This window comes from Hemicordylus capensis, chromosome 2 (genome assembly GCF_027244095.1).
Source record: "Hemicordylus capensis ecotype Gifberg chromosome 2, rHemCap1.1.pri, whole genome shotgun sequence".
Taxonomy (NCBI): Eukaryota; Metazoa; Chordata; class Lepidosauria; order Squamata; family Cordylidae; genus Hemicordylus; species Hemicordylus capensis.
This window is the reverse complement of record NC_069658.1, coordinates 216,392,984-216,418,923: the sequence shown is the minus strand read 5'-3', so window position 1 is coordinate 216,418,923 and position 25,940 is coordinate 216,392,984. Positions and strand designations below refer to the sequence as shown.

Below are 25,940 nucleotides of genomic sequence, written 5' to 3'. Positions count from 1 at the left end.
TGCGAGGCTTTACTGCGAGTTTGCAGTTGCCCCCCAAAACAGGTGCGAAAAGTGGATTTTTAACCCCAGATAAAAATTGGGCGACACCCTAACGCCTGATGAAAAACCCAAATTGTGGGTAATCGTGTAAAGCGCCTCAGTGTATGGCAGCTTCCTATGTTCCAAGAGGGGACCACTTTTCGTCCTGACCTCAGGAGCAACAAAGAAGTCTGCTCCTTCTTCTTGGGACATCCTTTCCTATATTTGGAGAGGGCTCTCCTTTCTTCAGCCACCTAATGGCGCAGCGGGGAAATGACTTGATTATCAAGCCAGAAGTTGCCAGTTCGAATCCCCGCTGCTATGTTTCCCAGACTATGGGAAACACCTATATCAGGCAGCAGCAATATAGGAAGATGCTGAAAGGCATCATCTCATACTGGACGGGAGATGGCAATGGTCAACCCCTCCTGTATTCTACCAAAGACAACCACAGGGCTCTGTGGTCGCCAGGAGTCAAAACCGACTCGATAGCGCACTTTACTTTACTCCTTTCTCCCCTGAGTCTTCTCTTTTCCAGGCTGAATGTCCCCAGCTCTTTCAACCATACCTCCTAGGGCTTGGTTTCCAGACCCCTCACCCTCTTTACCGTCCTCTTCTGAACCCCTCCCGGTTTATCATTGTGCTTCTTAAAACTGTAGTGCCCAGAACTGGAGACAGTGGCTGACAGGCTATGCAATGCAACTCCAGTGTTACACGTGGGTGCCGTGTACCCCTCTTTGGGGAACCAAGCCATGGTTATAAGACAAGCCGTCCTCCCACAAGAATCGACACTCACGACTCAGGATCTGAATAAAACCATATTTTGTTGAGGGGACTTTAATGATTTGTGCACATGGTGGGGCATTCCCACATGACATGGGACATTCCCACATGAGGGAACATTTGTCCAGGTGCTCTTGCTTAACCTTCATGTTTGGCTACCTGGTTTTCTAAAGAACATGTGAACAGAAGCAAATCCTGCCAGCATACCACTGCCCAAATAAGGGGCACGAGGCAGGGGGTATGCGGGAGTAATTGGGAGCCTGAGTGTTGTATGTGTTTTCACCGCTTTCAACATAAACTACAGTATAATTGACAACTTAGATGGCTTCTTATTTGCTTCTTGATATAACCATGGTTAGCCAAACTGGCTAACCATGGTTATATCTTCTTCTAGATAACTGGAAGATAGGTTATGGGGCTATTCTGACGATCACAATAATCGGGTTAGGAAAGCCTAGCCCGATTTTTGTTGTTCGCCAGAACCACCGGGCTCGGCTGCGAGCCCGGTGGTTCTAGAGCAGGTAACCCGCTCGAGAACACCTGCCCGTAGCCTGGGTTTGCGGAGTGAGTGCTCCGCAAACCCGGGCTATCTGCTCGCGAGTAGCCGCAGTGCGGCTACTCATGAGTAGACCCCCCGACCGGGAAGCGAAAAGCCACTTCCCGGCTCCGGGGGTCTCCCTTGTATGCGCTGCACACTCACGCAGGGCATACTGGGGCTTCTGGGGGCCGCGCGGCCCCCGAGATCCCTAGACCTTGCTGGCTCCGTCACAGAGCCGGCAACCATGCGGGAGGCCGATCCAGCCGCCCAGGGCTGCCTGCCCGGTTATCTGCGGGGAGAGCGGGCTTAGCCCACTCTGCCCGCAGTTTGGCAGAGAACAGGTCTCACAGATCATGAGACCCGCCTCTATATCTTCTAGAAGTTGAAGCATTGTTAGCCAGTAAAATGAGTTTCACACACAAGCAGTATCTAGTATGCATTATTTTCATGATCCTGATACCTAGATGATGCTAAGTCACTGATGGCTGTTAATGTTTATGTTTTTGTTAATGTCGGCAATATGGGACTGTTGGCAATTCTAAACCTGCAGCCCACCAGAACCACAGAGTACTCTGGTAGGGAGGGAGAAGGCAAAGGAGTTGGAGCTGGTTAATGATTTCATTATTAGTGAAAATAACTGGTTTGATCAATATAAACGTCCTCTCCACCCGTCAGAGCCTAGTCTGGAGAAACATGAGAGCAGGGCTCGAAATCCTGCTACCTGTCTAAATACAGCCAATTAAGCCCATCTGCATATTTTCTTTGCATAATCTAGTTTCCGTTCAGGGGTGTAACTAGAATAGGGCAAGGGGAGACAGTTGTCTGGGGGCCCACTGCCTTGGGGCCCCCCCAGAGGCAAGTCAAATTACTAACTCCCCCAGCCACGCACCCGCCCGGGCTTCCTTCAGTTGTATTCATCCTCCAAAATGGATGTGAAGACCTGGAGCTACCAGAATAGCCTGTCTTTCTCTAGTACCATTCAATGGCTTGCATCGTCCACAATTTACAAAACCTTTTTAAAAATAACTTAGGATGATGTTCTATTGTGGCACATAAGTGTGTGTGTGTGTGTGTGTGTGTGTGTGTGTGTGTGTGTATACACACACACCTAACTATGCTCTTTACTTCATGAGCTGAGCTTCGGTGGGGGGGAGCATTTTAAAATCTTGCCTTTGGGCCCACTCCAACCTTGCTTTGCCCCTGGATCTAAGCCATGGGTGCTTCCCAATAACTGAAAATAAGGCACAATTGGCATCTTGTTGTAAGGGACGGATAATTTGGGGCTGAAATAAGGGGCATCTCTGTGAATAAGGGACTGTGGGGTAACCCTGTGTAGGGGTGTCAGGGGAGTGTCCAGACTGTCCAAAAATGAACCTCCGTAGCTACCGGTGTCACCGATCAGCTGGCATCTCTGTGCATGTAGAAGTCAGCCCAGCAGTGCTGAGCAAAAAGGCAGCGGCACAAGCACTTCAAACAGCTCTCACACACTTGTGCAATGGAACTTCCATTCAGTGAAACATTTTCAGAGGAGACTGGGGAAAATATTGGGAAAACATCTACAGGAATAGCTTCAGTGAGAGCAGCAATGTTATCAGAGTGTGAGGAAGTAATTTCCTCCTAGGTCTAATTGACTGATCCTGGGGTTTTCAAAAGTAGTTCCACAGATATTGTGGGACTACAACTCCCATCATCCCCAGCCACAACTCAAACTTGGATCCACAGATATTGGGGGACTACAACTCCCATCATCCCCAGCCACAACTCAAACTTGGGTCATATATGTTGGACTACAACTCCCTTCATCCCCAGCCGCAATGGCAATGATGGGAGTTGTAGTACAACAACATCTGCAAATCCAAGTTTGAGAACCCCTGGAGTAGTCAGTAGATATGCAAGATGTACTTTCTTCCCCACCCCCCATAGGTTTAACATCCAGCAACCCAGGGGAGGACACTTTTGGTTCAGTCTGTATTGCAGACTTTTGGTTCAGTTTTATTTTGAATGCAAGCTTACAAAAAAATTGCAGGCCACAAGTTCCAAGAGGCATCTGAGAGAGCATGAGAACAGGGAATTTATTTTTATTTTATTTATTTTTATTTATTGTTAAATTTATATACCGCCTTTCATTAAAAACAATCCAAACAAACAAAAGTTAAAAAAACATACAATAAAAATGACAATAAAAATATTAAGCTAAAAATATAAAACAAATCTAATTTAAAATCTATAAAATACAAACATAAAAACTATACACGAGGAATACCTGTCTGAAGACAGAAAGAAGATTTTCTCCCTCTCTCCACACATTAGAACCAGGGTCATCCCATGAAACGGATTGCCAGGAAATTTAGAACAGAAAAAAGGAAGCGCTTTTCCACACAGCACATAATGAATCTGTGGAATCCTCTGCCACGAGATGTGGTGACAGCCAACAACCTGGATGGCTTTAAGAGGGGTTTGGATCACTTCATGGAGGAGAGGTCTATCATCGGCTGCTAGCTGGAGGGCTATAGGCCACCTCCAGCCTCAAAGGCAGGATGCCTCTGAGTACCAGTTGCAGAGGAGTAACAGCAGGAGAGAGGGCATGCCCTCAACTCCTGCCTGTGGCTTCCAGCGGCATTTGGTGGGCCACTGTGTGAAACAGGATGCTGGACTAGATGGGCCTCCTTGGGCCTGATCCAGCAGGGCTGCTCTTATGTTCTTAAGATGGTGCCTGTTGCATTAGAAGAATTTTAGGATTCTTCTCTGAAAAAATAATGAAAGGCTAGGAATTTTGGTGTTATTCAGAATGCTTCCCCACCCCCCATCCCCAGGTGCAAATGCATGCAGACTGAACTGAATAACAGACTGAGATTTCTTTAAGGGGGTGATAACCCTTACTTTTAAGAAGGGTGTGTGTGTGCATGCGTGCGCGCGTGTGCACACACACACACACACACACACACACGTGCTTCTTTCAAGGGCTGTGTGTGTAGCAATCCTGGGATTTTTAGCCATCTTTTAATACAAACAAAACTGTACCAAAGAAGTGAAATTGACAAGAGTGCCTGGGAGAAAATTTTAGGGGTGTCAAGTGAGGATGAGGAAAGGCAGCTCAAGGCAGCCAAAATATGGGGTGGCGTCTGAATTTGATCGGGAAGCAGTTGTAGGAAGCAAGGAAGGGTGTGTCTTCTCTTGCACAAACTGGAGAGCGATTCAGTGACCTTTAAATGGCAAACAGCATCACAAGTGAACGGTAGAAATGCGCATTCTATTCCCTGCAGGTTCTCTGCTTTCATCATTATCATGATGATGATGATGATGATGATGATGATGATGCTATTTACACACAGTCTACCAGATGTTATTGACTGGATTTGGTGCTTTAATTATCAGGCCCTTTCCAATTATTGTTGTTGTTGTTATATTTATTTTTATATTTATTAGACTTTATTAATTGCTTTTCATTTCGTCCCAAGGCGGAGTACATAATAAAAGTCCCAAGGAAAACGAAAATATAAAATCCACAGTATAGAATAACATTATCAACAAGAGCAAAAGCAATAGCTAATATTCAACAATGCAAAGACAGAACCCATTTAAAAGAGCCGGCATACCCAAGCACGAATCCAATTAAATGTGAGGCTAATAAATATGATAAATACATAAAATACAGTTGAACCCTGTTCTCCGTGGGGGTTCCGTTCTCCACTACAACTGTAGATAATGAGTATTCTTTGAGTCAGTGGGACTTGGCGGGGCTCTGAAAATGGCGGGAAACAGCAAAAAAGGTCTCTAAAAACTGCAAAAAAATAAAAATAAAAAGAGTACCCTACCATGCTCTACAGGTCTCCATGTGTCCAGCAATGCCACCCCAAAGGCCCAAATCCAGTGTTTTTTGCGCAACAATTGTGAATTTAATTTTTAAAACAAACAAACAAATGAGCCACAAAATGGCTCCTCTTCTCAAAATACCTCAAAGGTATTTCTGGCCACCCCAAACCTTTGGATATGCAAAATTAATCCTTTGTTAACCACCACCCTCCACCGAGTATGTCAGGTGTCTTCGTTGCCTCCTCCCGCGCAGTATGAGATGATGCCTTTCAGCATCTTCCTCTATCGCTGCTGCCTGATATAGTCCCAGCGGGGATTCGAACCGGCAACCTTCTGCTTGTTAGTCAATCATTTCCCCACTGCGCCACTTAAGGTGACAGTAGCAAACATGAATTGCCCCCTTTGCCAAGCAGTGTCTGCCCTGGTTTGCATTTGAATGGGAAACTACATGTGTGAGCACTAAGATATTCCGCCTAGGGGATGGGGCTGCTCTGGGAAGAGCACCTGCATGCAGAAGGTTCCAAGTTCCCTCCCTGGCAGCATCTCCAAGATAGGGCTGAGGGAGACTTCTGCCTACAACCTTGGAGAAGCCGCTGCCAGTCTGTGTAGACAATACTGAGCTAGATGGACTAAGGGTCTGACTCAGTATATGGCAGCTTCCTATGCTCCTATGTTATGGGAGGAGAGCTGGTCTTGAGGGAGCAAGCATAAATTGCCCCTTTTGCTAAGCTGGGTCCACCCTGGTTTGCATTTGAATGGGAGACTACATGTGTGAGCTCTGTAAGGTATTCTCCTTAGGGGATGGGGCCGCTTTCAGAAGAGCATCCACATGCTTGCATGCAGAAGGTCCCAAGTTCCCTCCCTGTTAGCATCTCCAAGATAGGGCTGAAAGAGACTTCTGCCTGCAACCTTGGAGAAGCCGCTGCCAGTCTGTGAAGACAATCCTGAGCTAGATGAACCAATGGTATAAGGCAACTTCCTATGCTTCTAACCCCAGTTTGATGCCTTCTGACATTAAGAACATAAGAACAGCCCTGCTGGATCAGGCCCAAGGAGGCCCATCTAGTCCAGCATCCTGTTTTGCACAGTGGCCCACCAGATGCCGCTGGAAGCCACAGGCAGGAGTTGAGGGCATGCCCTCTCTCCTGCTGTTACTCCCTTGCAACTGGTACTCGGAGGCATCCTGCCTTGGAGGCTGGAGGTGGCCCACAGCCCTCTGACTAGTAGCCGTTCATAGACCTCTCCTCCATGAAGTCATCCAAACCCCTCTTAAAGCCATCCAGGTTGTTGGCTGTCACCACGTCTTTTAAGGTGCTTCCCATGGGGCACCTTCCTTATAAGGCTAGTTTAAAGCATCATAGGTTTACCTTGGTAAAAAGAGGTGACTAAGGAGAGACATGATCGAGGTGCATAAAAAAAATTATGCATGGACTGGAGAGGGTGGACAGAGATAAATTTTTCTTCCTCTCTCACAACCCTAGAATCAGGGGTTAACCCATGAATTTGAAAGTTGGGAGTATTAGGACCAACAAAAGGAAGTGCTTTTTCACACAACGCATAAGTAATCTCTGGAATTCTTTGCCATGGGGTGTGGTGATGACCACCAGCTTGGATGGCTTTAAAAGGGGCTTAGACAAATTCATGGAGGAGAGCTCTATCACTAGCTACTAGTCTTGTGGCTGTGGGCCACCTCCAGCCTCAGAGGCACAATGCCTCTAAATCCCAGTTGCAGGGGAGCAACAGCAGAAGAGAGGGCATGCCCTCACCTCTTGCCTGTGGGCTTCTCAGAGGCATCTGCTGGGCCACTGTGGGAAACAGGACGCTGGACTAGAGGGGCCTTGGGCCTGATCCAGCAGGGCTGTTCTTATGTTCTTATGGTCATGATGAAGCCCTTCAAATGTACATGTGTTTTCAGCCCACCATAGCCTTGTAGGTAAATAAGCAGAAGGTTTAACGTGCCTGCCTGCACGCAGGTCTTGGCGTAGATCACGTTGGCAGTTTGCAGTCTTAAAAGAAAATAAAATGAAAGCCACTCTCTTGCAATTAGGAAATGCTTCCCTCTCTGGTCTCCTTGCCACTGGCAACGAGAGCTCCTTTTACAAATCTGTCTTCCACAATTAATATATATGTAATGATGTGTTGTGAGGGGACAGTTTGTCACTGTTCTGCAGCAGTTAGGGCTCCTCTGCCTAAACGTCGGAGAGCCACAGCCCTCTATTTATCCTGAAACAAATCGGAGGCGAGCATCACTCCCAGAAAAGTTAACTTTCACAGTGACTCATGCAGAGATGCAACAGCCAGCCTCTCCTAAGTTAGGGAGGTCTGCTAGTGTTTCTGCACTGGGGGCAACTGGGTCACACAGTCGTGCTTGGAGCAATGGGTCCCTTTCAGCAAAGGCTGCCTTTGCATCTCTGCATGAGTCACTGCTCTGAGCGTGCCTCTTTTTGGTTAAGAGGCAAACGCAGAACGGAGACCCACACAGATTATCCATGCTTAGAAGCACCCATCCCTTGTTTCTCTGCTTGGGTTGCTTTGGGTGTTGCTTTCATGACTGAAAAGAGGCATGGCCAGAGTGACTCATGCTGAGACACAATGGCCAGCCTCCTCTGAAATACGGCCACATTCAGAGTGATTGAATTATCCAATATAATTATCCAATATATAGCAACATTCCCCACCCCTGGTAGAGCTTGGAGAAGAAGCCAAGAGCAGGCGATCACGCAGAGACACAGCGGGAGACCTGTACTCCTGAATCCTCTGGGCTCCTGGGGATGCTTCCGTTGTTTCTTTTCCGCAGCCCATAAGACAGGCGAGGCGGTTTGGGGACGACTGCCCTTCGTGCTCATAGCTTCCAGTCCCCTTCGGTACAAAAAACTTATTTCCAGGTCATTGCACCCTCCAACAGATCACGCCCCCTTTGCGATGCCTCCTGACACCCGTCACGTCGAATCGGTTTCCCTCTGAAACCAGCCTCTCTGATTCTGTCGCTTACAATAAGGGAGCTTCTCTTGCAGTTCCTTGGAAGCTGTGCCTTGACACATCCCATTTCCCTCCCTGCCCCGTCATCACCCCCTGGGACATTTGTGCGATGCACATCAGAAGTGAATCATTTTGCTGAGATGACCCCTCTGTTTAAGAGAGGCCGGCGGGGGCAGAAATGCAACGCCACCCTCACTCCCGTGATGCTGTTGTGCTACCCTCTGTGACTGGAAATCCACTGGAAATCCAGGAGTGTTTTATATCTTCCTTCCTTCCTTCCTTCCCCTTGTATCTATCTCTTCTCCTTTCTTATTTTCCTTTCTTCTCCACATATCTCTTCCTTCTTTCCACATATATTCCCTTTCTTCCTTCTCCTTCCTTCCTTCCTTCCTTCCTTTCTTTCTTAAAATGACAGCTTAAAGGGAACATACAGGCTTTGTTCCTCTTTCTTATGAGAACACATAGGAACATAGGAAGCTGCCATATACTGAGTCAGACCCTTGGTCTATCTAGCTCAGTATTGTCTTCACAGACTGGCAGCAGCTTCTCCAAGGTTGCAGGCAGGAGTCTCTCTCAGCCCTCTCTTGGAGATGCTGCCAGGGAGGGAACTTGAAACCTTCTGCTTGGAGGAGGTTGTTCCAATGAGCACGGAGGAGGTTGTGCGAATGAGCTGTGATTGAGCAGCTCAGGTCTTGCAGAGTTTAAATGGCAGTTGTATTTCTGTAGCAGGAGAAGTGGTGTTCAAGGCGCTGGACTTTGCTAGAGGGATCAAGGATCTGAATGGAAGCTCCACATATAACTCGGGAGTATCCATAGCTCAGAGCACCTTCTTTGAATACCAAAGGCCCAATCCCTGGCATCTCCAAGTAGGAACGGGGAAGATTCCTATCTGAAATCCTGGGGAGCCGCTGCTAGTCAGTGCAAACAGTCCTGAGCTAGATGGACCAAGGGGCTGACTCAGTAGGAGGCAGCTTCATACTACTACTACTACTACTACTACTACTACTACTACAAATATTTATATACAGCTCTTCAACCATAGTTCTCAAAGTGGTTTACACAGAACAATAAATACATTCATCAAGCACATCCATAGCTCAGTGGCAGAGGACTTGGTCCCAGGTTCAGTCTGTGGCAGCATCCCCAGGTAAGGCTTTAAAGTGCCCCTATCTGAAATCCTGGGGTGCTGCTGCCAGTCCGGGCAGACAGTTCTGAGCTAGATGGACCAAGGTTCTGACTCAGTGGGAGGCAGCTTCGTATATGCATCAGGAGCACCCATCGCTCAGGGTGAGAGCGGCTATGGGTCGTCCCAGCAGTGTCGACCCCTGGCGGTGTCTCAAGATAGGGCAAGGAAAGCCCCCTCCCTGAAATCCTGGAGATCTGAAGCCAGCGAGATGATATTATTGATCTAAATGGCCCAAAGGCCTGACTCGGCAGGAGGCAGCCTCGTATGTCCAGTGGTGCTTTCTCCCCAGTAAGCGTGCACAGGATTGCAACCTTTTCAGCTGGAGAGGAGTCCTAGAAAAGTTGTGGGGAGGGCGGTCTGAAGGTAGAGAGGGAGGCTGCATCAACTCAGACTCATGTAATTGTTACAGCTCCTCCAGGAACCCTTGGGAACTGTAATTCTCTGAAGGCGCCTGGGATCTCTAAGAACCGTGTTTTCCACACCTTTCCCCCCATGACTTGCTAAATCTGTTTTAAAAATCCCACACCAAAGTAGCCCAGTTCTTAGGACAAGGGAAGCCACATTCTTTGACCTGTATAAACTGTGGGAGTGGAGCCTGCCGTGGGCACAATTTCTCTTATTGCTTTGCATAATTTATTCTGCAGTGTTTGCTGTTTAGCATAATCTGTTCTCCCTCTGCTAATCATGGGAAGGGCTCGTACCCTTCTAAAGCGACTCCTCCAGTTTCTGAGATTCCACAAAGTGTCACCAAACACTTTTTGAGCATCCCTCCGTTATCATTAGGGCTAGAAACTCACCCTTTTTTTTCTTCAAAAAATGAAGCTGAATTTCTGGTTATCATAAGGACTAGAAACATAGCTTTTTTTAAAAGTGAAGCTGAATTCTGTAGCTAGTATCACATTCACGGCTGGGGTCAAGGCACTGTCAGGCAGTTATCAAAGACCTGTCACCTGGATTGGCTCTCCTCCCCTTACCATGGTCGCAGGTGCGGGTTTCTTTTGTCCTTAGAGATCCAGCAGCAGCAAATAGTGATCCAGTCGGTAGCACGGCCTGACATGATCCCACCATCCTTGGAATGCCGTGTGTGGTGCTGGGCGGGGGAAGGGGGACCTGGCAGGTGGCACCCTCCAGCTGCAGCACCAAAGAATGAAATAAACTCACATCCACTACATGGTAAGGGAATGTGGTCCTCTAGGTGCTAAACCTTGCTTACTGAGGAAAGAGGCGCCTTTTTAAAGTGATGATCCGCTTTAGTTAGCAAGAGGAGAGCAACTGGCCCTCTCCGTCCCCAGCACAACATCCCTACAGTGGTTGTTGCTGGTGTCTATCTTGTGTTTCTTTTTTAGATTGTGAGCCCTCTGGGTACAGGGAGCCCTTTCATTCATCTTTCTTTCTTTCTTTCTTTCTTTCTTTCTTTTTATATCTATGTAAATTGCTTTGGGGACTTTTGTTGAAAAGCAGTATATAAATATTCGATGTAGTGTAGTAGGAAGGAGGGGACCCTCTGCAGATCATAAAGTCATAGAATTTTAGGATGCTGAAGCAGGGCCTTGGAGATCTCCTAGTCCACTTCCAGTGAGAAAAAGTCCCTGCCTCCCAGGTCAAAGAATCACAGAATTTTAGAGTTGGAAGGGACCTTGAAGGTCCTCTAGTCCACCCCCCTGCTCACTGCAGGAATCAGCTACAGCACCTCTGGCAATTGGCCATCCAGCCTCTGCTTGAAAATCTCTAGCGAAGCAGAGCCCACCACTGCTCAAGAGAGCTTTTCCACTGTTGACCAGCTCTTATAGTTAGGCAATTGTTTCTAATGTCTAGCCTAAATCTGCTTCCTGTAGGTGTAGGTGCAAATGTGCACCTTGCTCAGGGTCTCCTCCTGAAACCTTCAAGCCAGCCCCACTCAGGTTTTGTGGCTTCCACAGAATGGGAGGCAACCACACAGACCTGGATTTGGAGAGGCGTATTCAATGCACTCAAAACACATGTGATTATTTGGTGGCATCCAGACCTGGAGAATCTGTGAAATTATTCTCTGAAGGGCTTGTCCCCTTAGCTCAGCAGGGTCCACCCTGGTTGCTGGTTGGGAGACTAGAAGTGTTTGCACTGTAAGATATTCCCCTCGGGATGGAGCCGCTCTTGGAAGAGCAGAAGGTTCCAAGTTCCCTCCCTGGCTTCTCCAAGATAGGGCTGAGAGAGATTGCTGCCTGCAAGCTTGGAGAAGCCACTGCCAGTCTGTGAAGACAATACTGAGCTAGATGGACCAATGGTCTGACTCAGTATATGGCAGCTTCCTATGTTCCTATGGGATTGAGGATTTCTAACAGAGACGGTTAGACACCCCTACCAGACTATGGTTCTCAGTGTTCCTCTGGACATTGGGTCCACCCCATCCCTAAATGTTTCTCTGCAGTCCTGAAAGACCCACAGAAAGTTGATGGTTCTGTGTTTTGCCTCTAGGGGACAGGAAGCTCTTTGTAGGCATGTTGAATAAGCAGCAATCTGAAGACGACATTCTCCGGCTCTTTGAACCGTTTGGGGTCATCGATGAGTGTACAGTACTCCGAGGTCCTGATGGCAACAGCAAAGGTCTGTGTCATGTCCTTTCTATGTTCAGAGCTGGGAACAAATCAGTCCATTCTTACAGGGACTGTCTACACTGCAAATACAATCTTCTTTGAAAGCGGGTTGATTCTCTGAGCATCCTCCCAAGAATTCTGGGAACTGTAGTTGGGCAAGGATGTTGAAATCTCTCTGTTAAAGCCCTCTGTTTGGTTTATTCGTGTAGTTCTATCCACTCCTTACCCAAAAGGTTCCTAGTTCAATTCCTTCCACAGAACTACAGTTCCCAGGGTCCTTTGACTGGGAGCCACAGTATGTGAAACAAGTCTGAAACTGGTGTGACCCCTTCCCAGAACTAAAGTTCCCAGGGTCCCTTGATTGGGAGCCACAGTATGGGAAACAGGTCCAAAACTGGTGTGACCCCTTCCTCAGAACTAAAGTTCCCAGGGTTCTTTAATTGGGAGTCACTGGACTGGTTCTCATCAGCGAAAAGTGGGTCAGAGAAGCATCCTGCTTCGGGGGCCGTGCTCCTGAATCTCAGTCATGTGCTTGCAAAAACCTAGGTAGAAGGAAGGGGAAGTGATCATGTGGAAGGCGGGAATTGGATCAGAAGGCTTTTCCTCCACCCTCAATAATATGCTGGATACAAGAGCTACCGGTAGTAGCATGCTGCTGTCTGACCCAACACTTGGCCCCCACACAATCACTTCCCCCTCCTCCTACCTAGGTTTTTACAAGCACAGAACTGAAAATCGGGTATGTGCTCAGCTCCTGAAGCAGGCTAGGATGCTTCTCTGACCAACTTTTTCACTTGTGAAAACTGGCTAGCTGTGCGTTAAGCACTAGGGGTGTGCACAAAACCACCTGGCCTGGTTTGGTTCGAGTTTGAACCGGACCCGAACTGGACCAGGCCAGTTTGGTTTTGACCCCCATCAAAACCCACTCCATTTGGTTTGGTTCAGGGGGTTCGTCGAGCCTTAAAACAATTTTTTTCTTTTCTTTTTTTTAAATTACCCCCTCCGGGAGGGCTTCTCCAAGGTGGTGGTGGGGGTCCATGGAGGTTCCCCCTCCCCTCGACGGCCTTCCTTTTTGTAAAAAATCACCCGGTTTGGGCATCTTCAGCCCTTTCTGGGCCTATTCCCCATCGCGGTGGCCATTTTGGAGGCCGCCACACCTGCACAGTGGGACCCTGCATGGCCTGGGTCATGACCCACACCTCCAAAATGGCTGCCATGCTGTTGAATAAGCCCAGAAAGGTCCGAAGATCCCCAAACTGGAGGGGGGGTCCAGTCCGGGGTTGAGCCAAACCAGGGGTGGTTCGGCTCGACCCCAAACATTCGAACCGAACCAGTTCGATATCGGTCCAGTTCAGATTAGAACCTCTTTGCACACCCCTATTAAGCACATCTGGAACTGATTGGGTCTTTTCCACAGAACTACATTTCCCAGGGTTCCTTGTTTGGGTGCTACAGTATGTTAGAACAGTCTGACACTGGCTAGGCCTTTTCCGTATAACTACATTCCCCATGGTTCCTTGATTGGGAGCCATAGTATATTAAACCAGTCAGAAATAGTTTTGGACCCTTCTTTAGAAATGCCATTCCCTGGTTCCTTACTGGGAGCCTCAGTATGTCAAAGATGTCTGAAGCAAGTCTTGGTTCTGGTTTAAAATGTCTAGTAAAGACAGGTCTTTGGATATGGCTGCCTTCAGGATTCCTTCTCCACCCATGAAGGCCAGATAATTGTGAGTGTCTGTGGGAGGGCTGTTTTTGTTTTTAAAACAAAAGATAATCAGGAATCACAAGTAATTGGCAGACATGTAAATTAACAGCATTTGTAATGGTTTCTCTTCCAAACCTCGTTACAATTGAGATGTAACCATGACAGCATTATTGACATATGTAAAACCTGATCTTCTATAGGGAACTGGGACAGACCCCAAACCGAAAATCTCTTGTTTAGGAACATAGGAAGCTGCCATATACTGAGTCAGACCATTGGTCTATCTAGCTCACTATTATCTTCACAGACTGGCAGCAGCTTCTCCAAGGCTGCAGGCAGGAGTCTCTCTCAGCCCTCTCTTGGAGATACTGCCAGGGACACTGAACTTGGAACCTTCTGCTCTTCCCAGAGCGGCTCCATCCCCTGAGGGGAATCTCTTCCAGTGCTCACACATCAAGTCTCCCATTCAAATGCAACCAGGGTGGACCCTGCTTAGCTTGGGGGACAAGTCATGCTTGCAACCACAAGGCCAGCTCTCCTCTCTCCTTGAGCGTCACCCGAAACCAGACTCCCAAAGGCAGAAAGTAGTAACTTGGGCACCCCCTGCCCCCTTCGCCCGTGCGTTCCCCGTCCCCTTTGCCCACACACATGGGCACCTCCCAGCAGGCCGGCAAGCGGCCAGCCAGTTGCACCCGCTGCTTCTGCTGCCGGCTGCTTCGGCAGCGGCACATCATAATGTCTGCCGCATTGCACAGCAACAGCATCATAACACACCGTAGCAGGCCAGCCTGGCTGGGAGGCCAGCATTGTAACGTGCTGTGGCCGAGGCGGCTGGCAGAGGCGGCAAGGCGAACAAATGGGCGGGCACCCCCCGTCGAGTAGGTGCCCACTTGCTCACCTCCTCCACCTCCGTCCACCGCTCTGATCTGCTGCGGTGTGCTACGATGATGTCACCGCGTGATGTGGCAGGAGCAGCGGATGGGCGAGCACCCGGGATGGGGAATGCCCAGGATGGGGAGTGCCCGCTCGGTCACTCGCCCACCTGCTCGTTATAATGACGGCCGGTGTGCACACCCTCCGAGAGGGCACGAGGCGTGGGGGTGTGGGTGACGCACATGTCCCAGGCCGTTGGCACCCTTTCCCGCTTGCCACGCCAGGCAACTGCCCCGTTTGCCTAGTGGGTGGGCCGCTCCTGGTCATAAGGCACGCTGCTTTTCAATGGCCGCATTCATGTTTCTTGGTTTTTTATCCTGTAATATCGGTCACGTCTGCGAAACCCCTTACAAAGAAAGTTCTTATAAAGAATGACTCACATACTGGCTAATCTCTTGCTCACAGAAGTATGTTTTAGCACTTAGCACTTACATTTATATACCGCTCTATAGCCGGAGCTCTCTAAGCGGTTTACAATGATTTAGCATATTGCCCCCCAACATTCTGGGTACTCATTTTACCGACCTCGGAAGGATGGAAGGCTGAGTCAACCTTGAGCCCCTGGTCAGGATCGAACTTGCAACCTTCTGGTTACAGGGCGGCAGTTTTACCACTGTGCCACCGGGGGCGCAGTGGTAAATAATGGGCAGGGGCAAGCCTTGCATAATGGGCAGGGGCCAGCCTTGACTCACCTCTGCTGTCTCAGTGTCCCCTGAAAATATATCCCTGAGGGTTTAGTTTTGAGGAGCACCCAGATGGCAGAAGGAAGAGGGGTCAGTGAAAATCACCTCCACCCCATTTGAGGATGGGGCTGTGGCACAGTGGCAGACCATCTGTTTTGCATGAGGATAGTTCAGCCCCTGGCAGCATCTCCAGGTAGGGCTGGGAAAGACTCCTGCCCGAAACCTTGGAGAAGCTGCCGCTGCCAGTCAGTGCAGACAGTGCTGAACTAGACCATGGTTCAGACTCAGTAGAAGGCTGTTTCCTATGTTCATATGATGGGGAAGAGCAGTAGCTCAGTGAGAGAGTCCCGGCTTGGTATGCAGAAGGTCCCCGGTTCAAACCCTGGCAGCATCTCTAGGTAGGAGAGACTTCTCCTGAAACTTTGGAGAGCCACTGCCAGTCAGTATAAAAGTAAAGCTGTGCCATCAAGTTGGTGTCGACTCCTGGCGCCCACAGAGCCCTGTGGTTGTCTTTGGTAGAATACAGGAGGGGTTTACCATTGCCACCTCCCGCACAGTATGAGATTATGCCTTTCAATCTTCCAATATCACTGCTGCCCAACACAGGTGTTCCCCATAGTCTGGGAAACATACCAGTGGGGATTCGAATCAGCAACCTCTTGCTCCCTAGACAAGTTACTTCCCCGCTGAAATAACAAATTAGAGGGTCCAGTGGTCTGGCTTTGTATGAGGCAGCTTCTTCTGTTTGTTCTGTGAGCAAAATATTTTTCCATGTGTGCAGTGCTAGTCAGTATGTGAACCAATAAATCATTTCCCTCCCAAATTTAGTCATTAGAGTTGTATTCATTCTAGAGAGAAATCTTGCCAGCAAGGAAATTGGTGATTATTCTGAAAGTATTCTGCAACGTATCTCAACCAGCTTGAGGTGTCTGATCCAGCTACAACACTTTTTGAAGATAGCATCTAAACTTGAGATTTTAAAAATAATGATGAATTTATAATCATCATCATCATCAACAACAATAACAAATTCATTTGTTAGCTGCCCCATAACAAATTGTTCTCTGGGCAGTTTACAACATTAAAACATGAGATTAAAACACATTAAATCATAACAGACCAAAAAGGGCGGGGGGGGGACACAAAAAACAATTTAAAAGACTTTTCCCCCAAAAATCAGTTAAAATCAGCTCAAAATGTAAAAGGTCTGAATGAACAAAAAGGTCCTCACCTGACGTCTAAAAGAACAAAGTGATGAATCCAGGCAAATCTCACTGGGGAGGCTGTTCCATAAATGGTGTGCAACCGCCAAAAAGGCCCTCTCCCTAGTAGCCACCTGTGACCTGCCTCACCTTGTTTGGTAGGGGCATTTGGAGGAATTTGAGCTGGAATTGAAGCCACAGGTCAAATGGATCCACTCGCTGCTCTTAAAATAATTGCACTTCATCCAAAATGCAAGGAGGAGGGGGCAGAACTAGTAAAAACTGGTAGGGGGCATAGGACGTCCTTGCTGAAGCCAGACACAAAGAGGAATCTAGGATCCTGTCCTCCTGCTGTGCTCCTTTGGGTCCAGCCTTTTCCTTATTGCTCTCACTTGCTGTCTATCTTTCTGTCCCTCTTCCTTCTTTTTTTGCTCGACTCTTACGCTTTCCAGGCTGCGCCTTTGTTAAGTTCTCCTCTCACATGGAGGCCCAAGCTGCAATCCACGCGCTCCACGGCAGCCAAACTATGCCTGTGAGTAAGAGACCGAGGTACTGCCCCATCTCAGACATCCGTTCTCATGTGCTTGAGTCCTGTGTTGAAGTTGCTGCTCACCTGGGGCGAGTAGAAATCAGCCTAGGCGAGCCACCGAGTGGCCAATGGTACAGGTCTAGGGGGCAGCTCCGAATGTATCAGATTCTCACTCTTGGTCTTAAAGGACCACAAAGCTTTTTACAGAGGTGACAAAAGCCCAAGCTGTGAGTGCAACTGAAGCAGTGCATCCCCTCTGGAGTCTGTAAGGAAGGGCAGGGCAGGGAGAAACGGAGCTATGGATTCTTCATGGCAGAGCGTGGGTGAGTAGATGGAGGAGGAGCTCTAAGTGGAGAGGGAGGGTATAACTTCCTCACGGTGGTCGTGATGTGGGAATGAGGTTTCTGAGGACTTCCAGGACTGGCTTGGAGACTTTTCATCGATCTCCAGGTGAACACTGGAGCAACCCTGGAGAAGTTAAGGATTTGGTATTGTGGAAATTATTGGGGAAGAAACATCTCGGGGAATCACTTCCGTCCAAGCTGACAACCCTGTGAGGAGAGGCTGGAAGCCCTGACGCTCTGATTAGGAAACGCTGCCACTGACTTCCAGATATAAGTCTGTACGTCAGTGTCTATATGAGGCATGAGAGGGAACGTTTGCCTACCACTGGTGGGGTTTTGGGGGGGGGGCAAACCAAACAAAGCAAAACAGTAAATCTGGAATTTCAATTTGGAATGTTCAGTAAATGTAAAACCCTGAGGGGGGCGATGATGTTTCCCCCCCGCCCCAGATTTTTTTTAAAGTATTGAAAAACTCCAAACTGAAATTCTGAATTGACTGTTTTGCTCTGTTTCGTTTAGCAGACATCAGTAAGGAAACTGGACCAGCTTCAGATCTGATGCGAAGACCAGGGCTGTAGTGGAGGGGGGACATGCAGGGACAGAGCGCCGGTACTTCTCGGCTTCTCTGGCTGCTGGGGTGGGCAGTGGCCACGGGGGCTGTCATGGAGAGCACCTTTTGGCCATCTGGATTGGCAACGACATCATAGACTGAATGAAATGGCGTGAAAGGCCGTCTTGGAGACATGGCTTGAATCCAGTCTGGCTTCTGTTTTATTCATGTCTGTCTCCCTGGAGTTCAACTGTATTGCTGTTAATCGAGAAATTAAAATGGCGTGTGACCCTTTAGTTTCAAAATGTATGCTATATCAGGGGCTCACAAGCTTAGTCCCCAGATGTTGCTGGGCTACAACTCCCATCATACCCAGCAACCGTGGCCAAAATGGATGTTGGGAGTTGTAGTCCAAAAATATCTGGGGACTCAGTAATGCCCTAAGTCTCCCATTCAGGGGCAATCCAGGCAGCGGCAGCCTTCAGTTTATTTCTTTTTAGCACCCTATAATAGTGAGGCAGGGGAGGAGAAAGTACCAGTGTTATAAAGACAGCAAAGAATTAGTCCTGGGACCTGGAGTTACCATCAATAGTGTGTGTGTGTGAGTGTGTGTGTGTGTGTGTGAGAGAGAGAGAGAGAGAGAGAGAGAGAGAGAGAAGGAGGGAGGGAGGGAAAGATAGAGGGAGAGGAGATAGAGAGATGGAGGGAGAGAGAACGAGAGTGCACAATCTGTGTTCTAGGATGGTCTGCAGTTTCTCTGACATTCATATACTATTGTACGATAAAATTTTGTTTGCATGATCACCACTCATAAAAAGAATTTCATGATACCTCCAATGCATACGAATTAAAATGCCCATCATTTCTATACAATATGTGGCTAGAAAACCAGACTGAAGCAGTAATCTGCCAGGCTAATTTACTCCTGAGTAGTCCTATTGAAATTCATGAATTCTTTGGAATAACTCCTGAGTAGTAACTACTACTGAAGTCACTTAGGGTGTCAGTCAATGAATCCATCGTTGCCCCTGTTTTCTCTCCATCCAGGGTGCCTCCTCCAGCCTCGTGGTGAAGTTCGCCGACACGGACAAAGAGAGGACCTTAAGGCGCATGCAGCAGATGGTGGGACAGCTTGGGATTCTGACACCCTCCCTGGCTTTGCCGTTTAGCCCGTACAGTGCATACGCGCAGGCCGTGAGTAGCGTCCAAAGGAGGGCTAGGCTTGGGGCTGAAAATTCCAGAGTCCAGAAGGAAACGGGCTTCTTCATTGGGCCCAGGGAATAGTGTGAGGATACATTGTGAAGCTGCTCATGTTGGGTCTAGGCCTGGGGCATTCCCTAATGGATGGGAGGCATCCTGAGCGTGCCCTGCTGGGACTCTGAGCTTCGAGAGTTGGGGATAACCAAGCATGGGGTTGTGGTTAGCGTGTTGGATTAGGAACGGGGAGACCCGGCTTCAGATTCCCGTTCAGCCACGAAACTCACTGGGTGACTCTGGGCCAGCCACTTCTCTCTCAGCCTAACCAACTTCATGGGGTTGTTGAGGGGACAAATATAGCCATGTGGACTGCTCTGGGCTCCTTGGAGAAAGAGCGGGATATAAATGTAAAAATAAATAAATCGTAAAATATAGAAGTAACGGTTCTGTAATGGTAGCAGATGTTTCTTGGTGGGTTTTGTCCCTGGAATTAGCTTCCCTCAACACAAAGTGGAAGACGCAGGGGAGGAGTTCAACAGGAGTGCTCCATGGCCCAGATCTTGGATGCCTTCACTTTGCTGGAACTCCAGAGAGCCCAGTTCCAAAACTCCATCCACGGCCGAAGGATTTGGTTCCCCCCTTTATTATCCAAATAAGAGTACTTTGAGACTCTAGCACATGAAGCAATGGCCTCCCTGTGAGGATAAAGTCAGTGCCTGCAATTTCAGGCAAGGTCCCTTTAAGACTCAGAAGGATCTCCGGAGAAGGGATGTAGCCCTAACTAGCAACTTACATAAGCCTTCAGCAGATCTTGGCTGGAGCAACATCTTCCCTGCTCTGGAGTTATCCTCCAGCAAAACCTCTGCTGCTTGTTGCTGTCCGAGGTCCTGAACCGATTGCCTGACTGTTGCTCTTTCTTGGAACTGTGCAAGGTCTGGATCTCTCCTGGGATTCTTCTTGCTTCCAGCCAGCTGCTTCATTTGAAAGCCCAGCTCTCTCTGTGTGTGTGTGTGTGTGTGTGTGTGTGTGTGTGTGTGTGTGTGTTCCCATTGCTGGAGGTGGCTGGCGCCAACAGTTACCAAATTCCTCCTCTCCTCTCCTCTCCCCCATCCCACTATCTCCCCTCCCCTCCCCATCCATTCTCTCCTCCTCTTCCTCTCCACGACCCTCTCCTCTCTGGTCGGATTCTCCCCCTGCCCCAGAGCCAGCAAAGTAGTTCAACAAAGTCACACTCCATCATCATCATCACCTTCTCCTCTCCCTTCTGGAAACAGCTTTCCTATCACCACAGGGGCTTGTGGGGAAAGCTCCCATTTGCAGCAGGAGGGGCAGCATGGGCAGAATGTGCACCCAACTTCATGCAGCAACACCCACACCCCCCATCTGATGCAGCTGCTCTATTGCCACCTCCTCCCGGGGGCGTCCCTGTCTGAAACTGGAACTTCTAACTGGGATGGATGAGAGGAGGGAGCGAGAGAGAGGCATTTCCACGCCGTGTTTCCTGTAACAGGAATTCCCAGATCTTAACTACCATTCCCAAAATCCCCAGCCAAAGTCCACTGCAGCTGGAGAGGATAGGAGTTGTAGTCAACAACATATGGGAATCTCTGTAAGAGGGGAACACTGCTTGGGCAAGAGATTCACATTGCATTTTTATCCTGTCCCTCTTCCGAGGAATTCAAGGGGGTATACACAGTCCTGCCCCCCCCCCAATTTATCCACACAACAACCCTGTGAGGCTAGTTAGACTGAGAGGGAGGGACAGGCTGAGTGGCATGGCTGATTGGGGATTTGAACCCGGGTTTCACTCCAGCCTTCCAGCGGATGTTGGGCAACAGCTGCCATCACCCCGATTATTGGCCACTGTGGCTTCTTTGCATGTCCTTAGGCCTGAGCCCTCATGTTGTAAGCAAGTTGATCAAGGGCCTAGAGCACCTTTTTTATGAGGCTAGGCTATAACCCCAGGGGCTGTTTAGTTTAGAAAAAAGACGACTGTGGGGTGACATGATAGAGGTCTATAAAATCATGCATGGTGTGGAGAAAGTGAACAGAGAGAAATTCTTCTCCCTCTCCCATAGCACTAGAACCAGGGGTCATCCCATGAAAGTGATTGCCAGGAAATCTAGGACCAGCAAATGGAAGTACTTTTTCACACAAGACATAATCAACTTGTTGGAATTGTCTGCCACGAGATGTGGTGACAGCCAACAACCTGGATGGCTTTAAGAGGGGTTTGGATCACTTCATAGAGGAGAGGTCTATCAACTGCTACTAGTTGGAGGGCTATAGGTCACCTCCAGCCTCAAAGACAGGATGCCTCTGAGTCCCAGTTGCAGGGGAGTCACAGCAGGAGAGAGGGCATGCCCCTTTCAACTCCTGCCTGTGGCTTCCAGCGGCATCTGGTGGGCCACTGTGCAAAACAGGATGCTGGACTAGATGGGTCTCCTTGGGCCTGATCCAGCAGGGCTGTTCTTAGGTTCTTATGTTCATGTTCCAAGCCTAATCCCAGTGACTCTAAGGAAGCTGCAATAGGCAGGCTCTCTTAAGGGGGAATGCTAGTGAAGTCTGCGTCCCTTTCTTGATGTCGGTCCTCTTCTTCTTCCTCTTCCTCCTCCTTCGCCTCCTCCTTCTTCTCCCCACCCCACCCCTACATTTTCACACAGTTTCCCTTTGTGTCATTCCCATTTGTGCAAAAAGACAGAGGCGTGTTGGCTGGGGGTTAGGCCTTTTTTTTTTTTTTTTAGGGGGAAGGAGACCGAGATGACGCAGCTGAGTATTTATTTTTACTCACTCTGCCTGCAACAAAACCATTGTGGCTGCATGAAAATTGGAACTGTGTAATTGAATCTCACACTCCAGAGCACCGGCCAAGGTTTTGCCACAGGGACTCTGCGTGGTGGTGTGCGTGTGCGAGGAGGAATTAATTCCCCCCTTTCTGTGATATTATTTATGATGATGATCACAAATGGCTCAGGGTGGCAGCCAAGAGGGGTTTCACTTGCACACCAGGAAGGGTGGTAGGGAGTGAATGAATGAGAATTGCCTGGTGTGTGTGTGTGTGCGCGCATGCGCGCGCGCACAGGCACAATTTGACCCAGAGGCTGCATCCAAATGACAGCTTCCCCTGCTAGCTCTGAGACTGGACACATTGGTGGAGGAGTATGATCAACAGCTATTAACCAGGATAGTTATATGGAACTCCCATGTTCAAAGGCAGTCTACCCCAATAGGGAAAACCATAAGGGAAGGCCCTGCTTGGGGCTTCTCAGCAGTATTTGGGGAAATCAGATGCCAGGCAAGAAACTGAGAGTTATAGACCACCACCAGCCAAGTTCCACTTGCAGAGTTTCACTGGCACAAGTCTCTGAACCCAAGGAGCTTACATTGTAAGGTCACGTGATGGCAGACAAAAGCTGTCTCCATGCACTAAGTCTTTATTTGGCAAGATGCCTGTAAATACTAGTTGCAGGGGAGTAGCAGTAGGAGAGAGGGCGTGCCCTCAGCACTTGCCTGTTGGCTTCCCAGAGGCATTTGGTGGGCCACTGTGTGAACCAGGATGCTGACTAGATAGGCTTTGGGCCTGATCCAGCAGGGCTTTTTATGTTCTTGTGTTCTTAAACTGTTGGACAGTGGAACAGTCTGCCTCATGATGTGATGGGCTCTCCTTCACTGGAGCTTTTCTGACAGGCTGGATGGCCATCTGTCAAGGATTGAGCCGGGTGTTCAACTAGAAGACCTCCAGGTCCTTCCCAGCTCTAACATCGTAACATCCAGGTCCTTCCCAACCCTAACATTCTTTTATTCCAACAGCTATAGCTCAATGGAGCCCCCATGCATAGGAGTGGTCTACCTCTGATTACTAAATTATGGGGACGAGGGACATAATTGTTGCTTTCATGCTGTTTGTGGGGTTTGCAGAGGCATTCAACTCTCCATGGCTGGTATGAATGGACCTTTGGGCTGATCGATGTGGGTTCTTCCTGTGGTCTTAATCTGATATGCTAGAGGCAAAGGCTGGCTGTCTCTGGTTCATCAGCATTTCAGAACCCAACACTGGCTATGTCAGGGATTCTCCCACTTGGCTGCCAAGTTGTTGCCAGACTACAAATCCCATCACCCCCTGCCAAAATGGCAGGGGATGATGGGAATTGTAGTCCTGCAACATCCAGGTTGGCACCCAAGCTGGAGAACCCCTAGGTTATGTAACATGATTGAATCAATATTGTACTGGCTATTGAAATACCCGGTTTGCAAATGCTTTCTGTAATGTGGGCAGTTCTACTCCAGTTGGACTGCTTCCCTGTTTCACTCTTGCGGAGAAGATAGCTGAGATCCTACTGCCCACTAGTGCTGCCTCAGAGAAGCAACCGCACAGGAAACGATTTCCAGGCATGACGATGGGTTCATGTGTGGATCGGTAACTGCTTGAAGGACAGGAAACAGAGGGTAGGAATACAAGGACAGTTTTCACATTGGCGAGAAGTTGGAAGTGGGGTCCCCCAGGGATCTGTACTGGGACCAGTGCTCTTTAACTGGTCCCAGTGCTCTTTTAACCAGTTCATAAACGATCTAGAAGTTGGGGTAAGCAGCCAAGTGGCCAAATTTTGCAGATGACATCATACTTGTCAAGGCAGTGAAATCCACAACAGATTGTGAGGAGCTCCAGAAGGATCTCTCCAAACTGGGTGAGTGGCCGACAAAATGGCAAATGCGGTTCAATGTTGGCAAGTGTAAAGTGATGCACGTTGGGGCAATAAAACCCCAACTTCACATATACACTGGTGGGATCTGAGCTGTCAGTGACTGACCAGGAGAGGAATCATGGGGTCGTAGTGGACATCTCATTGAAAGTATCGGCTCAATGTGTGGCAGTGGTAAAACAGGCCAATTCCATGCTAGGGATCATTAGGAAGGGGATTGAACATACAAATGCTAATATAATAATGCCCTTATACAAATCGATGGTGCTGCCACATTTGGAGTACTGTGTGAAGTTCTGGTCACTACAGTATATCTTAAGACAGACATTGTAGAACTGGAGAAGGTGCAGAGGAGGGCAACCAAGATGTTCAGGGGCCTGGAGCACCTTCCTTATGAGGCAAGGCTATATGGGGCTTTTTGGCTTGGAAAAGAGGAAACTACAGGGAGATATGACAGAGGTGTATGAAATTATGTATGGAATACAGAGAATGGACAGAGAATTTTTTCTCCTCCCTCAGTCACAACACTAGAACCAGGGGTCATCCCATGAAACTGAAGGTCAGAAGTTTTAGGACCGACAAAAGGAAGTACTTTTTCACACAGCACATAATTAATCTATAGAATTCTCTGCCTCTGGATGTGGTGATAGCCACTAGCTTGGATGGCTTTAAAAGGGGCTTTGACAACTCCATGGAGGACAGGTCTATCCATGGCTACTAGTCTTGTGGCTGTGGGCCACCTCCCACCAAAGAGGCACGGTGCCTTTGAATACCAGTTGCAGGGGAGCAACAGCAGGAGAGAGGACATGCACATGCCTCTTGCCTGTGGCTTCCAGCAGCATCTGGTGGGCCACTGTGTGAAACAGGATGCTGGACTAGATGGGCCTCCTTGAGCCTGATCCAGCAGGGCAGTTCTTATGTTCTTATGTCTTGGAAAGAAATTTCCAAGATAAAAATTAGCAGCAGCAAAGATAAACAATGTTTTCGACAGCAGAATACACCGCCTTCCAAACAGGAAGGTTGTCCCCATCTGCCTAAAGATGGCTGGGATGGAGCCTGCTTCACCTTTCTGGGAGAAAGTTCCATAATGGGGGTAGTGCTGATACCAAAAAAGCTCTGTCCCTCACACCTGCCACACTAAGCTCACCAAGTTTAACAGAAGGCCAAAGAGTGACATCTAGTCTATAGGGGAAGGGCTGTTATTCGATGGGAGAACATTTGCCTTGCAAGCAAAGGTTCCCAGATCATTCCCTGGCAGCATCTCAGGTAGGGCTGGGAAAGACCCAGTCTGAATTCCTGGAGAGCTGCTGCCAGTCAGGGATGGAAAAGTTCCATCTGAAACCCTGGAGAGTCGCTGCCAGTCAGGGCTGGGAAAACTGCATTTATAACTCTGGAGAGCTGCTGCCAGTCAGTATAGAAAGTATTAAGCTGGATGGACTGAAGTCTGACTAGCTATAAGATGGATTTCCCTATCATCTATGCAGCTATTCTCTAGGCTCAGGCAGACCTAGGGTGTTCCCCCCAATAACCCTTGGTCATTAAAGTCAGCTTTGGAGAACTTAATACAGCCCTTAGGAAATTGGGTAGCCAGTTAAAACACAGAACACAGAGGTTGTGGGGAAAACAGTGGTTTTGCCCTTTTGCTCCCTAAATGAGATAACCTCAGTAAAATGTTTTAAACTTCCATAGTGGTTGTCAGTAAGAGCTCTGACTTTGACTCCGCTGGTGGGTGTTATGGAATGATTATAGACATCCCAACTGTTCTCACATTGCAAAGGAAAAAAATACACCTATCAGTACATCTGGGGACAGATGTGTTCTTAGGCCGAAAGGGGGCAATAGAAGACGCGGGCAGAATTGCTAGGATGGCGTGTGTGCATGTGTGAGGGTGGGGTCATGGGGTGCGAGTGACATGAGCGGACGGAGAGGAAATAGACCCGGTGAAGGTTCTGCACCCATAAAACCTCAGCTGTTTACCATTTATTCTCTGTCCTTCTCCGTTTTTCCAGCTGATGCAGCAGCAAACAGTCCTCTCGGCGTCTCACGGCAGCTTTGTGAGTCCAAGCCTCACCTTTTCTCCTTGCCACATCCAGCAAATCGGCACCGTCAGCTTAAACGGCCTGCCAGCCACTCCCATGGCACAAACCTCAGGTGTGTGTCTCAGGCACAGGGGTGGGGATGTGTGGATGGGGAGAGGGGCAGAGGGG

General features: G+C 48.7%; 1 protein-coding gene across 4 annotated transcripts in view; it reads left to right on the top strand.

Annotated features, from left to right (window-relative positions):
* Positions 1 to 25,940, top strand: part of CELF5 (CUGBP Elav-like family member 5) — a 136,415-nt gene that overhangs the window by 91,796 nt on the left and 18,679 nt on the right. For all 4 annotated transcript variants that reach the window (XM_053293994.1, XM_053293991.1, XM_053293992.1 and 1 more), the window contains exons 4-7: positions 11,772 to 11,900; positions 16,866 to 16,945; positions 18,884 to 19,030; positions 25,743 to 25,884. In XM_053293994.1, the coding sequence (XP_053149969.1) occupies positions 11,772 to 11,900; positions 16,866 to 16,945; positions 18,884 to 19,030; positions 25,743 to 25,884 (498 nt within the window). The remainder of the gene's footprint in view (positions 1 to 11,771; positions 11,901 to 16,865; positions 16,946 to 18,883; positions 19,031 to 25,742; positions 25,885 to 25,940) is intronic.